The sequence below is a fragment of the Oreochromis aureus genome, linkage group 13, assembly GCF_013358895.1.
Source record: "Oreochromis aureus strain Israel breed Guangdong linkage group 13, ZZ_aureus, whole genome shotgun sequence".
NCBI classification, from domain to species: Eukaryota; Metazoa; Chordata; class Actinopteri; order Cichliformes; family Cichlidae; genus Oreochromis; species Oreochromis aureus.
This window is the reverse complement of record NC_052954.1, coordinates 30463810-30479158: the sequence shown is the minus strand read 5'-3', so window position 1 is coordinate 30479158 and position 15349 is coordinate 30463810. Positions and strand designations below refer to the sequence as shown.

Here is a 15349-nt window from a genome sequence, read left to right as displayed (position 1 = left end):
TCCAATATAGACATGAGATATTAAATTCATTCGCACACTATGCTGAAAATCATGAACTCACACCTGAAACACTTTCACATAAACTAGTGAAAACTTTTACACGTGTTATCAAAAAGCTTTCACAGGTACTAATCAAATGTGTTCATTTATATATCTGGACATTTCACACAGACAAGTGAAATTCATTCACATACATACTGAAAATCATGCAGACACATAAATGAAATGCTTTTACCTGCACAGTTGAAAAGCTCTTTAGAAAATCTGATGAATGCTTTTACAAAGACTTGGAAAATATTTCATGCAAACTTGCAGGCAAGAGAATTTTATCTGAAATGTAAGGTAACTGAGAAAATAGATTGCATTTTAAAACATGGGGAAGTGCATCTCAAACTAATGTGTGCTACATTTGTTCATGTTTGTGCCGTTTGCTCCTGCCACTGAACTAAGAAAAGACTAAAGACTGTCACTCCCATTTTGTTCAAGCCATTAGCCTTCTACCTATGAATCGCATCACCAACATCAGGCAATGCACTTTGTTTTTTTTGAGGAATGCACGCAAACTCACCTGCATTGGTTGATTGCCTAGCCAAATCCCTATAGAACTAGACCCAAATGTGGTACTATGTTCTGCTTTAACACCACACAAAAAACCTGCTCCACAACCTAACAGCAATCCTTAACAATACTCATCTCAGCTAAAGCCGTCAGAAGCCTGCCCGAAAACAATAACTATTAGCCAGCTACCTTTAGCATGGCTCATCCTGGCAGCGTAGCAACATGCCAAAGCCAGCTGCAGCTTCGGTCCAAGCACACTGTATCACATTATCTACACCAGCAGTGATTCAGCACATATGCAGGATGCACAAGGAAAAAAAGGTCAAATATAATTTGCCACATCACTTCTTGAATTTTATACATTGGTGTGAAAATGTGTTTGCCCCTTTCCTAATTTCCCATTTTTTTTAGTATGTTTGTCACACTTAAATGTTTCAGATCATCAAAGAAATTTAAATATTAGACACAGATAATAAAAGTAAACATAAAATGCAGTTTCTAAATAAAGGTGTTTATTATTAAGGGGGGAAAACAATCCAAACCTACATGGCCCTGTGTGAAAAAGTAATTGCTCTCCGTTATAATATGTATTAAATGTGATGTATCACATCTTTAGAAAGCTGAGTTTGATTTTTTTTTAGCCACACCCCAGCCTGATTACTGCCACGCCTGTTCTCAATCAAGAAACTTAAATAGGACCATCCTGACAAAGTGGAATAGACCAAAAAATTCCCAAAAGCCAGGCATCATGTTGTGATCCAATGAAATTCAGGAACAAATGAGAGGAAAAGTAATTGAGATCTCTTAGTCTGGAAAAGTTTATAACACCATTTCTAAAGCTGTGGGATTCCAGCGAACCACAGTGATCATTATGCACAAATGGCAACCAACCAAAATTACCCCAAAAGTGCAGCAACAACATCAAGTGAACTGCAAGCCTAACTTGCCTCTGTTAAGGTCAGTATTCATGACTCCACTATAACAGAGACAAAAATGGCCTGCGTGGAGTTCCAAGATGAAAATCACTGCTGAGCAAAAGAAACAAAGGCTCACCTGAATTCTGCATGAAAATATCGTGATGATCCCCAAGACCTTTGAGAAAATAGTCTGTGGACTGATGAGACAAAAGTTGAACTTTTTGGAACGTGTCTGTCCCGTTATATCTGGCATAGAAGTAACACAGAACTTTAGAAAACATCAACAGTAAAACATGGTGGTGGTAGTGTGATGGTCTGGGCTGTTTTGCTGCTTAGGGGGAAATCACTTTTCACACAGGGTCATGCACATTTGGATTTCTTTCCCCTTAAAAATAAACACATTTATTTAGAAACTACATTTTGGTTTCTTGTGGTATCTTTATTACATTTGTTTGATAATCTGACTTCAGTATGACAAACATAAAAAAATGGAAAATCTGGAAGAGGGTAAACACTTTTTCCACCGTAATTCTAAGCTAATAACAGCATATATTTCAATTAGGTATTTAAAGCTGGAAAATTCAGTACAGCTAAATGTAACATTATAAATGAGGGATTGTAAATAACAGCTCTTCATAATAATTTTCCCCTATTCTACTTTTTCTTCATTCGTTTCCATTCTGTAAATGAACCACAGTGATCACTGCCAATGGTAACTTACTTATTCATGTACATGCTACTTCTACTTTTATTAAAAAAATGTTTTAAAGCTTTTATTTTTTAATGTGCAGTTTTAGGTTATTTATATTAAACAAAAATTCACCACTAAAATATGCCATTGTTAGATTATAATATAATAAGCTATCCAACTGCAACATTGGGGGCATCAATCAATAAATAAAAACCATATCATTAAATTGTATCCAAGTACGGATTTGATATGTGCTGTTCTGCATAAAGATCAAGTTAACTACATTTAAAATCAATCCTTATACAAATACTTTTTGTACTCAGAAAGTACACTGCAGGGTTGTTTTATATATTGTATTTATAAAGCGCCAAATCACAACAGCAGTCAGCTCAAGGCTCTTTATATTGTAAGGTAGAGATCATACAATGATAGCCCTTGAACCTATATTTAAAACAAACAATAAACGGTAAATAAAAATCTCTTTCCATAATACCAACTTAACAATTCTTTGCAATTCAGCAATGTAGGCACACAATGTGTGGAATCATCAGCTGCAGGAGAAGTGAAGCATCTACAAATATATAAACAGACAGATAAAACAGGATCCATATTCAGGTGTTTCTTCCTTATAATAAGCAGCCATCTACTAAAAGTCTATCCAGATGTGGCAAACTTGGGAAAAGATGTCATAAAGAGTTTCCTAAATAAGATGATTATTAAAAGATCACTTTGGTCAATTCTTAACTACATATTGATTCACATTCAGTTTCTCATGCTGGCCAATTCAGTAAGAGTGGCTATGATTTAATTAGAGGTCACACATATGGTCCACAGTGCCTTTATTTCCAGTGGATTTCCTGAATATGAAACGCATTTACACCTACCATATGTGTTGATTGGCCTGCAGACCAGAATATGGACATCATATAGTGTATCATTATAATGTATGTGTATATATAAGTGCTTATAGTGCTGCCCAAGTAGTACAGATGTGCAAGTGCACATCTGCATTAGCCCGGCACGTTTAAGCGCTGTCACTTAATATTGCTCATATATAAAAGCGATGGCTTTCACACTTGCAGTAAGCTGCTAATTAACCGACTGTCAGTTCTATCTCAGGATGTTATTTTTCACTTTCTTCTCTGTGACATGTGAAGTATCAACTTTTTCTCCAAATGTAACATTTATCTTGTGTTCTGATGATTTCAAGTCACTCACCTAACAGATTGTTACTGTTTGGCGATTCTGCAAAACTCCGGCGTACTTTGTCAAATTATATTTTTCATTGTCAATGGGGGGGAAAACTAAGCTAAGCAATTAAAATTATTAAAGACACATGAACACTGACATAAAGGAACTGAAATGAATTTGTCTATTTTATAATTACTTTAAGTCCAGTTTTAAATATAGGCTAGTACCTACACACACTCACAAAACACTACCTCCACTGAACATAAGCCTTCATTCTTACTGATCCTGTACAAAATATTCTACCAATAGAGATAAAGTAATTTTTTATAGCTCATTCTTTTCTGTTACGCATGTTTCAACTGACAGATGGAGCAAAAGCAGGGAGGACTGCAGTGGGATCACTGGGATTGTGAATGTGTGGCAGTGGTATTAAATATTTCATTATTTGGTGAATTGAACAGGCTTTTGTCTTGAAAGCTGAAAAGTAGTATCATCTCTCTTTCCCAAATATGGTAAATATAACAGTCAAAAACATAAAATATTATTTCAAATCGCCCAAATACCACCACCCCCCAGGGCCTGGTCAGCATCTAAGGACTGTAAAAACCTAAAGCAGGCCCAGAGATTCTGAAGAGACTGTTCAACATTGTACAAATCCAAACTGATGCATTTAAAAAATATACATTTACCGACAGGATAAATGCTGCTGCAGAAGCTTATAGGGGTTCAACTTCAATGACTCCTCACCTGCAAGACCCTCAGTACCTCACTGACCCCCTGCATTGCTATACTCCCTCCAACACCATGGAACTTACTTGCAATTGAGAATTTTGCTTTGGGTATCCTAAAAGGGGAAATAAACTATTACTATTACACTTCTCTGCATGCTCTCGACTTAATTTAAAGCCTGTAATGCTGTTTTAGTCAACCCTGCCTGGCCAGTGGCCCCAGTTAGGAGCCATTTTTACCTTGCAAAGAGAAAAAATAATCACATTTACCCTAAAATATGATTTTTTTTTATGAACTGGTGTGGTTGCATTTGTAAGAAAAAAGTTGTCAAAGGTAAAGGATACATTATTTTAGTATATTCAGCCCAACTTCTTGTCTTCCATGATAGCACATGAGCTAATTTATTAAATGCATGCTGGTTAATCTCTCTTTGAGCTGAATGCCATAAATGAGAGTCTCAAAGAAAGCGGCTTATTCTAGACGAGACATGAGTCACAGCTGCAGAAAGACTTCAAAAACACTATTTCCACTGACTGGAGATCAAAAAGGATTCAAAAGCCGTTTAAAATCATATTTACTGAAGTGTTTGTATGTGTGTGGTTTTGTGTGTCGGTCTGCTTGTGTGTTCTGGGTTTGTCTATGTGTTTGCTTGTTGACCAGTCACATGCCAGGAATAGAGCTGCCAGGGGGGAAGATGACTGGATACCGCTACGAATGCTGGGTAATTTGCAATTCTGCCACAGGGATCCACAGGTACATAAACACACACAAGCATATTTAAAGGCTAAAAAAATGTTTAAAAAAATGCACAAACACACATACACACACGCACTCACAAAGACATACTCGAGACAGCAGGTGAGAGTGAATTTGGCAGCATTTCCACAGAGAAGAGTGAATGGAGCGACTCTGCAGGCAGCATCCCTCCTCTGCTATTCCACTGCTGCTGAAGCTGAACAGCAGCTGGCTCTGTCTGATCCACACACACACACACACACACACACACACACACACACACACACACACACACACACACACACACACGTGGACACACTACCCTGCTGTCCTATCTGTCCCATTCTGTGGTTGATGCTACTGGGTTGCCAGTTTCTTGCAGAGACAGCACTCATCTCTATAGCTCCTGCACTGAACACAAATTTACAAAGAGCTCCTGCAGTCACACCCCGCTTAGAGACTGTACATCAAAACCTCAAACTAGGGACAGACTGAAACAGAGAAACAGAAAACAAAAGGGCATCAGTTGGAACATAAGATGCCACCTTTACCAAATAATCATCAGTAATGTTCATATTTAAATATATTAAAAAAAAAAAAAACTTAATTCATTCACCGAGCAGCAATGCCTTACAGTCTTCCAACTGATTTCTTTTTTGTGTGCATTTTCCTGTGATATTGAAGGTTGACTTCAAAATTTTATAACAACACAGTTTGTGTGTCTATGACTAACAAAGGGATTCATTTCATGAGTCACGCATGATCCAAAACTCCTCCTACTTATGCAAGAAATAGACAAGTAGTAGCTCAGAGACAAGGTGAGGACTGAGGACACCATCCAAAACATCCACTAAACTCCATCCTGAAGAGGTTTTAAAGTGTTTCAACAAACTTGAATTACTTCCACTTTGCTGCTGTCTTGGGTCACTTGTCTACAAGAGGCTGCTCATCAGGGAAACTTAAATATAGGCCATTTAAAACATCTGAACCAATGAGTAGTGCTGGTGTTTTGGGGTTTTTTGTTTGGTTTTTTTAATGTTAAAAACTACTGAGGTCAATGAATATACACTTCCCCACTGCTATTTACATCTGTAACACATAATGTTACAGATATTAATGTAACTCCAAAAGGAAAACTAAATAACTAGAGAAGGTGTTTATCTCTGGATGTTTAGCTCTTTTTTGTTTAACTCCCTGTACAGTTGTTGGCAAAGCAAAAAATAGCTACTGTACAGAGACCACAAACTGTAAACATGTTTGTTTTGTTTTTGTTTTGTTTTTTTTGGGGGGGGGGTTATATCTACTGACTTTAACATGAGAATCTAAGGGGATTCAGCCACTTTTGGAGCCAACCTAAGTGCTCATCGAAGGACTTTCATGTTGGTTTCTAGTTCTCAGCCTCTGAGCTTTGGGTTTTCCACAAGAAAACCGTCAATCGACTGTCTGGAGTCAACTGGAAAATAAGTACTGCTGTGTTGACGAGATGTGTGATGAGAAAAAAAAAACCAACAAAAAACCTAAAACTCTTCAGTGAAAAAAAACTCCACAGTTATGTACTCCTTTTTCTCTATCTGTTAATTCATAGCAGATTGCCTATTCTTGTAAGCTTCTGTAGATTTATTAATCTCGTCATGCTTGAACACTAAAGGACACTGAAGAAGTTCTTTGTAGCACACAAGAAACAAGCACTGACCTGAACTGAACCTGTACGAAATGATGAAACCATATAGATAAGTGACAAAACATCCCCAAGCCCCAACAGCTACCTTTGAAATGTTTCTGTGTATCAGACATTCACCGCGACTCTGAGACAGCCAGAGAGAGCAAGTGAGGTGGTGCAGAGAAAGATGGAGTATCAGAGTGCAATGGAGACAGGGAGCTACTGATGTGAATCATGCAAAATTTATGGAAGCAATAAAACTGTTCAACGGGAGGTGCCGATGGCAGAGGAGCATTATATGCTGAAGCACTGGGTAGCAAAGGATAACAAGCTCAAGAAGACATAAGACATGCTCAAGTCTTGCCTGGAAGACAATTCAGAGGGCAGCACAGAAGGTCCATGGTCTGTTTGCTATTTATGACTTTTCACCGAGGCTGAGCAATACCCAAAAAATATATTTAGAAATATTTTAAAAGAAATACATAATTTGAATACAAGAAATGAGATGAGTATGAGGAACTTGGCTGAGGGAAAGGGCCACATATGTGCTGCAGCATTCCGATTATTCTAAAACCCATATTCTTTCTGAATTGATAAACAATGAGGATATGCAGCTACATTCATACCATACAAAACAAACAGAGGGCAAGAAATTGCATTCCCCCAGAAATCAGGAAACAGAATTAATCACATGTTAGCTGGGTGTCTACTCTCGCCACAAAATAAATGAAATTTGGTTCCCTGTGTATACAGTGTTTAACAGCTTTATTACCACAGCTTGGTCGCACTCAATTATGTTTCTTGATGATATTAATCATCGTATCTGTTGACAAATCTTTTGTTTTTTTTTATCTTCTTAGTTTGAGTGTGTTAAAGAATTGCACTTTTAAAGATTTGTGTTATTTATTGTTAAAGCACAACAAAACACATATTACAGATATTTATAAGAAGTACACAAGATACACCAGTAACTGATTAACCAGACTGTCTTCATTGTTTGACTCATCAACTTTATCGCTCTGTAGTTACAGCTCTGCACTTCGCCCTTATTCTTGAAAATTGGCACCTTCTTCTCCAATCCTCAGGCATCCTCTCACTCTTCAAGACTTTTGATCAATCAAACTTCACTGCCCTCCCTTCTTGACGACTCCATACCTTCACAGTTATGTCACCTGTACCAGCTGCCTTTCTACTCTAGCTGCCCTCACTTCCTCCTTACCAATTGATTGCATTTTCTGATTCACTAACTGTCCTTCCTCCATCCTACTTTCTCTTCTTTTCTTCATTAATCAGCTCCTCAAAGCACTCTTTCCTACTTCTCAAGGACTCTCTTCATCAATTATCCTAACCTGTTACACATACCTTCTGTCTTAATTTTTCTACCTTGCCAATTGTAACGGGAATGACGGACCCGACCACATCGTTCCCACTTTACACACTTTATTTTGGTTGCTTTTGCCTTGAAACACACACAACAACCCCCACCAGGTCCGGGCGCACTCTTTTAAACAGGGGAGGCGCAATGAGCTGATGGAGCTCCAGTGTGTCTCATCCTCGCTTGCAGCCACACCCAAGCCACATCAATTAATACAGGTCCCTTTCTTTTTCCTTAGTGTCCAGCCTCACATACAACTCACTATAAGCCTTTTCCTCTGCCATCTCTCTCTGCTATACACTTAACTTACCAGTACCCCTGTCTACTTTGAATATTTTCTTGTGCTTCCTCATTCCACCACCGTCCACCAAAGTGTCATCTCTCTCCAGATGATACTTCAAATGTGTACCTCAGTTTCCCTCAATACTTCAGCAGTACATTCCCAGTCATCTGGTAACCCTTCCTTCCCACCCAGAGCCTGTCTCAACTCCTTCCTGAACTCTGTGCAACATTCTTCCTTTTTCAACTTCCACCATTTAATCCTTGCCTCTGCCACTGCCTTCCTCTTTCTCTGTCACCAGTCCCAGGAGACGCACTCCACCACTTCATCCAACTTACTGAGGATTTATGCTTCAGCTGGAAATTTACAAACCCTCTGAACACTATACCATAACCTGTAGTGCACCTCTCTAGAAATGTAACTACACTATTGTGACTGGCCTGTAAGCACCGTCAACTACTCCTGTGCACTTCCAGCTACTTTTTGCAGATCCTTTCACTGGAGTTGTAAATTTTTTTAGTGATAGAATAACAATCATTGTCTCAATATAAGGAATAACAAATTCCTGGAGAGAGATGACTGAAATTAGAATGGATATGAGGGATGTACAAAGAAATGAAAATTCTAGACAGACACATCACAACAGAGAGATGGGACCCAGCAGTGATAAAAGAGCATGGCATTTTATTTGTTTCTATTGGATGGCACCTAATGTAAAACACAAGCACACAACCACACAGTAATTAACACAAAATGCACTAAAACAGGCATAAATGCTGGAAACATAAGTCGACCACTTACGTAGATTACAGTGTATGCTCTACAAAGACTCTCTGCAGAAATCTAAACCAGGCCTTCATCCAGACTACTTCTAGATGACATCCAACCTGTGGGGCATGCACACGAATAACACTGAACATCACCCCTGTGACTTCCAGCTCCAGACACACTATTAACCTTCACAACACTATTTGCACACTTTTCCTTAATGATTACCCCGACTGCACTACTCTCCTTGTACCTGTAGAACAGCTTGAATCAAGCTGTTCCTTGCTTCCTTGCCACCCGGTCTCCTGCACACACTTACTTCCTATATCTTTTCCATCATATCAGTAAACTATCTCCCTTTACTAGTGATAGCCCCAACTTTTAAATTCTCTACTCACCTCCACAGTCCAGCCTTTCCTTACACTCCCCCCTCCTCTTACTTTCTCCTCAGCAAAAAGTAGCACAGTTTCCAGCACCGCCTTGTTGGTCATCAACACCAGGGGCAATCACCCCAACCAATCTGGTATGTAAATGTCTTTCTTGATAATCTCAATGTCTGATTTGGCAAAGATAATAATAAGGTATACTTTATTGATCCCTGTGGGGAAATTCCTCTCTGCATTTAACCCATTCACTCAGTGAAGCAGTGGTCAGCCATTGGGTGCCCGGGGAGCAGTGTGTAGGGATGGTACCTTGCTCAGGGGTACCTCAGGGTAGCCGTTCTTTGGATTCGAACCCCCGACCTTTATCTTATTTATCCATGCGTGGGACAGGCACTTGAAGTAATAATGTTGTTGAACGTCTGCACTTCAATGACATTTTCATTGCTTTATTTAACACCCACTGTGGCGGATGTGAAATCCTCCAAAGACAGATACAGGGAAAACTACAAAAATGTTGTCATTATACAAATCTGTGGACCTGACTGTAACGCGTCAGCCTGTCTCCTAAGGAAAGCTGTAGGAGACTGCCAGCCGGTACCCACCACCAAAAGACATCAGCATGTACAGACCAGGAAAAAAGAGGCCGCAGTGGTAACAGGACACCTTCATGGCAGCAACAAAGAGCTAAAGCCAACCACAAATTAACATCTTTTTTGGCAACTGGACAAAGACCCTCAATTCATAATTTGAGAACAAAGGCAGCATCAGGTAATATTTAACAATCCTTTTGTATGTTCACCTACACACAGCAATTGTAACATCTACACAAAGATGCACCGTAACTCAGTCCTTATCGTCAAGCGCTGTTTGGTGGCTAAATGGCCCACATGAGGCCACTGAACAGGCTGAAGGTCAGGCATTGTGTAGATCGTGGTACAAGAGTACAACTCAGTGTAATACTCCCAGGTGTGGATGTTTTCCTCTAGAAATCAAGTAAATACACTCCAGGGCAAACCGAACTATGACAAATGTGTTATAAAAAATTTTTAAGAATCACCAGGCTGTCTCTCTGCTGTAAAAAACAGAAAAAAATCAACAGAACAAAAACAGCCAGAATGTGTATAAAACATGCATGCTTCCTGTCACACTCTAAAATGTATGTTCTCCTCTGAGGGCCTGAAAGTCTAACCAAACATCCAACATGTTGTCAGCTGCGGCTCTAAAGGTTGGTGTGGTTGTGGGCGTGTTTGATTTTGTATGTGTGCAGGACAAGGTGAATGGAATAGTCAGAGAAAAGGGACACTAATGCCCAGCATACACATACGTAGACACAGACACAGACACACACTTCATCCAGATTTGACAAGGTTAGTTAATCATCTGTCACGGGGACAGGGGAACGGACAGACTCCCCTCTCCTCTGTCCGTCCTCCATCTCTTCTTCTCCATTTATCCCTCCATCTCCTCCTCTACTCCTTCATCGTCTCTCTGTCCAAGGGCAACTGTCCTTTTCCACCGATATTAACCTTGTATATCTCACCACATGCTTTTATCTTTTTTTTTCCTGTCAGCCCGTCTTTGCTTCTGTCTCTCTCACTCTTTTCCCCCCACTGTCCCTGTCTTGCTATCCCATACTCTTTACAATGCTATGAGCACAGGCCTTTCCCCTTCCTGCTAGGGACAAAGCTGTGTCTCTATCATTCAGAACTATAATCGGCCACACGTCATTGCCTCCCAGCCGTTTAGCTGAAGGTAAATCTAGTGGTCCCTTTTATGAAGAAAGATGGAGAAAATGGATATAGATAGGAATGATGGACAGGTGACACAAAAAGAAGGCGATGACAAAGAGTTGCTGTAGGGTCTAAGAGAGCAAACAGCTGAAGTGTAAAAGAGAAAAAAATAAGGTGATGTGCAAAGAGGTACAGGTAGATGGATTTAAGGCTGAAGGAGGACAAATGAGTTTCCTTATAATATCAGTGCAGTCACTGTAGTCAAAGAAGAAAAAAAGACATAATGGATGATATTAGTTTGTTAAGAAACCCAGTTTAACCAGCACATATATGCCAAAGAAAAAAAAATTAATGTTAAGAAAAGAAAATGTAAAACATAAAAGGAATACACCTTTAGCTACAGAGTTTGGCAGACAAGTAAAAGACTGCCAGGGCCTCCAACCCTGATTGTCACCCAATCCACACAGCAGCAGACCCCCATTGGACCTCCTGTGTGTGGCTGGCTTAGAGGAAGGCAAGCCCCATGTCGCTCTTTTGGACTGTGCCAGTAGGAACACACCATATAACCATCCACCAGGCCCGGCCAGGTGGTGACCAGGTAACCCTCTCTGAGGCAAGGTGATTTGTTCTCTATAAAGATTTTTTTTAAGTTATATGCATGTCTGGCCTCTCAACAGTGACCAGTTTGACCATAGAGACCCTCACAGAACAGAATTACTCCTAACAGCACAGCGCCCGTGATCACTCAGACACACAAATCACACAAAGTAGATAGTTTACAGTTTACAGTTTAGGAAAAAGATTAGACAATTAAATTAAATTAAATGGGGAAAAGAGATGGGGAATAAAGAAGTGAGGAAGTAAGGAGAGAAGAAGAACGAAAAAGAAAAAAAGGAAAGTTGAGTATGACATAAAACATATGGAGGAAATATTAAAGAGGTGTCAAGAAGAGAAAATGTGTGGAACAGGGAGAGAAACAGCTGGGAAAATGTGACCAGGGGATGTTAAGGAGACCACGAGAAAAGCCCAAAAAAAAAAAAGGAAAGGAAAAGACAGGATACAGAGGAAAATAAAGCCAAAAAAAGAAGAGAAACTGCATTAAAGGCTGTACTGTATGGGGGCGTAGAGAGGCGTGCATCTATCAGCGCCACGCTCCTTGCAAAAAGCCGCCAGGGACAGAGACACCAGTCAACTCAGGAAATAAGAAAATGATTAAGAGCGATTTAATGTCATGCCGCCGCCAAGCCAAAACGCACATCTGTCACTGCGAGACTGATGCTACTGCACCTCCTTCTCACTTCTCCCTCCCTCACTCACACTCTAGCAGTCACTCACTCATTCATTACACTCTCCTGTCGCTGATGGGGTTTTTTTTCCTATCAAACCAGCTTCCCAAACCAGCCTCTAGAAGCCTTCAAATCACGCTTTCCTGTGGGTTCATCAAACACACACACACACGTTCTCCTGTTTCGACTGCTGGATTATGCACTACGATTATTTCCATATGAAGCATATAAAAAGTGAGGAGAAACTGCTGAGAGACTGCTTCTAATAAAAACATGTGTGTGTTCATCTTCATTAACTCTGAAAGGTTTGAAAGAAAGAAAAAAAAAAATCATGGAAGCGCACACACTGCAATCCTGTTCGTTCTACATACTACACTTCAGGTTTCATCCGGTGTCCTGCTGGTGACCACAAGCTCTAAAGGAACCAAAGCTGGGAATCATGCCTTCTAAACACTGCCCCCATCAGGTTGTTTGTGGCTATTACAATGCTGTAAACTGCTGGTTACAAGTAATGTTTTTACACAAGTCTGAAAGCTGTTAAAATGGGGAATGTCTGCCAAAATGTTTCTGCTGCCTTTAAATCAACTTATTTCACAGACACACACAGAACAGGACGTTTCTGCAGAGCACTGACAATGTTTGCTGATGCTCATCAAAAATAAAGTTATTAACCCCCGTGACCTTTGCACTTACCATTACACTTCCCTCCATTGGTGGGGTCGCCATAGTAACCAGGCATGCAGCTCTGGCAGTGCGTCCCTGCTGTCAGGTTTCCACAGTGTTCGCATACGCTGCCGTTCACACACCTGCTGTGACCGTTACATTGGCATGCTGGAAGAGAACATTCATAGGAACATAAGAAGCCATGTGCGGTAGTACACGTCATCTTCACTTCACCATAAGTGGTTTTAATGCAAGAACACTACAATAAATACCTGCAAAGGTTATCATTTTATTTGTGCTAAACGTCACGCTGAAAGGTGTTTTTAATATTTTGTCTGTCTCCATCACACACATTGCTCACTGTCAGAATCACTTGGCAATCACATACTTATAGATGAACTAGGTAACATTTGCAAATGCACATTTCCTACTTCAGTTCTAGCTGCAGATAAAACACCGCAGCCAGAAGAGGCTACACTATTCATGTTAAGTGGGAGACTCAATTACAGGGTATGAAAGGCGAGTCCACAAAGCTTAACCTTAGTGTCATCTGGTCCAGTGTGGTCTTGTGGTTCACTCACCGGGGCACTGAATAAAAGCCCAGTTGTAGCCTCTGTCTGATGAACAGAGACCCTGATCCACCACCAAGTCCCTGTCTCGCAGTCTATCCCGGTCTCTGGGCCCTGCCTTTGCAGTCACAGGCTTTAGAGGGCCTCTGTAGGAGCCCTCCATGCAAACGCCCCTACCGGTGTTACTGGGATCACCGCACCAACCACACTCCACCCTCTCCAGACACTCGGCACACGTCCTCAGACCTGAACAGTTTTGGGCTGACAGATAAGGGATGTAAAAAGAAAGAAATCAAATATAAACTTGCATACAACCTTATACAAGCATGCAAACTTTACAGTCACAGAAAATAATTTTGCTCGTATAGTCAGGATGACGATTTTATCCATATTCTGTCTTTTACACTTACAATTCTTCCCAACAGCCTGAATAAAAGCATAAACACCGTAAAAGCCTTCTGGGATGTAATCTACACCCTCTAATATTGTTTGCATCTTTTGCTTTCACCTTTTCTTTGACCCTCAACATTTAAAAATAAATGGGCTTTTCTTTGCCACACCATTCCACATGTTCAGAGGAGCATTTGTATTCATAAAGTGGAGGTGACATTCAAAAAACACTTTACTAGTGCGAATTAAAAATGACATTATTTTTTTAAAGGTATGGCATTTAATAGTTGTAGAAGAAAACTGAAAATCTTCATACCGAAGCCTTTTTTGTTCAGCAAACGCTGCAGAGAGCAGGCAATCGGTGACGAACATTAGATTTTTTTCCTTCTAGAGTCTCTGGCCTTCCAAAGTTAACTCTACAGCTTGTTTTTGAGCCTCAGTCTTGTTTTGCTCTTGTTCTCCACTTCAGCTCATCTTCTTGTCATGATGAATTTTAGTCTACAAAGCCAGGGTGGAAGCACACACTCACAAAGAGACTTTGTGGGTATCTTGCCGTGTACACAAGAAACCAAAAGGTTGAGAGGAGTTATGCGAGGTGTTGTTTCTTATAGCCCAGTGAGATGATTCGAATGCGTAAAATTTGCATTTTCACCAGAACTTCTTTCTCTTTTGAACATGAGGCATTTTCATAAGCCACAGATGTTCTAGCCGAACCAGTATCTGTTTCCCTCTCTATGCGTTCCTGCTTGAAATACACTCCTTGTCCTCTGTGTGTTTGCAAGCTACGCCGTTGCATTATTCAGCTTCAGCAATGCTGATTCATTTGTTCTCTCTCCCACTTTGTAATTACCAACTTCTGCTCCCCCTTTTTCAGATTTGCTCTTTATCTCCTCTCTGCCACAGTCCTATCCTTCTTTCTCCGTTTCTATTCACTAAGGCATCTCCCCATCTCATGCTCATTCATTGCTGCTTTTTCCACCATTATACCCTCTTTTACATATTCTGTCATTTTGATTTAATTTGATTTTTTCCATTTATTCGTCTAAAACCCTTTTAGGCACAAATGAAATCACAAGCGACGGAACCGCTCTACTTTTCCTTCATCCTCTCTTTTTGTCCGCTCTCCCACTGCGCTCTTTTCCCTTTTTACTTTCACCTCCCCTTAGTTCATCTCTTTTTGCCCTTCTCTTCTTACAGCTCACTTGATCTTTCACTAAAGTCAGTAGTTCAAAGAAAGGCGGTTCAACAGAATATCCCTAATCCACCGCATGGTAGGGTTTCCGCTGACAGAAAAGCACACATTTACATACCCAAGAGCAGACTCTAATATCCAATAAATATACCAGGCCTGTTTACCATTTAAAAATATCAGTCCATTGCATTTATGTTGGCAAATTTTTGTACCGACTCCAATTCTCTTCTGC

The 15349-nt window shown here is 40.1% G+C and overlaps 1 protein-coding gene across 3 annotated transcripts in view; it reads right to left on the bottom strand.

Annotated features, from left to right (window-relative positions):
• atrnl1a (attractin-like 1a) overlaps nucleotides 1–15349 on the bottom strand; it is a 342376-nt gene that overhangs the window by 198707 nt on the left and 128320 nt on the right. For all 3 annotated transcript variants that reach the window (XM_039621670.1, XM_039621672.1, XM_039621671.1), the window contains 2 exons: nucleotides 13548–13796; nucleotides 12997–13134 (listed from right to left, as the gene is read on the bottom strand). In XM_039621670.1, the coding sequence (XP_039477604.1) occupies nucleotides 12997–13134; nucleotides 13548–13796 (387 nt within the window). The remainder of the gene's footprint in view (nucleotides 1–12996; nucleotides 13135–13547; nucleotides 13797–15349) is intronic.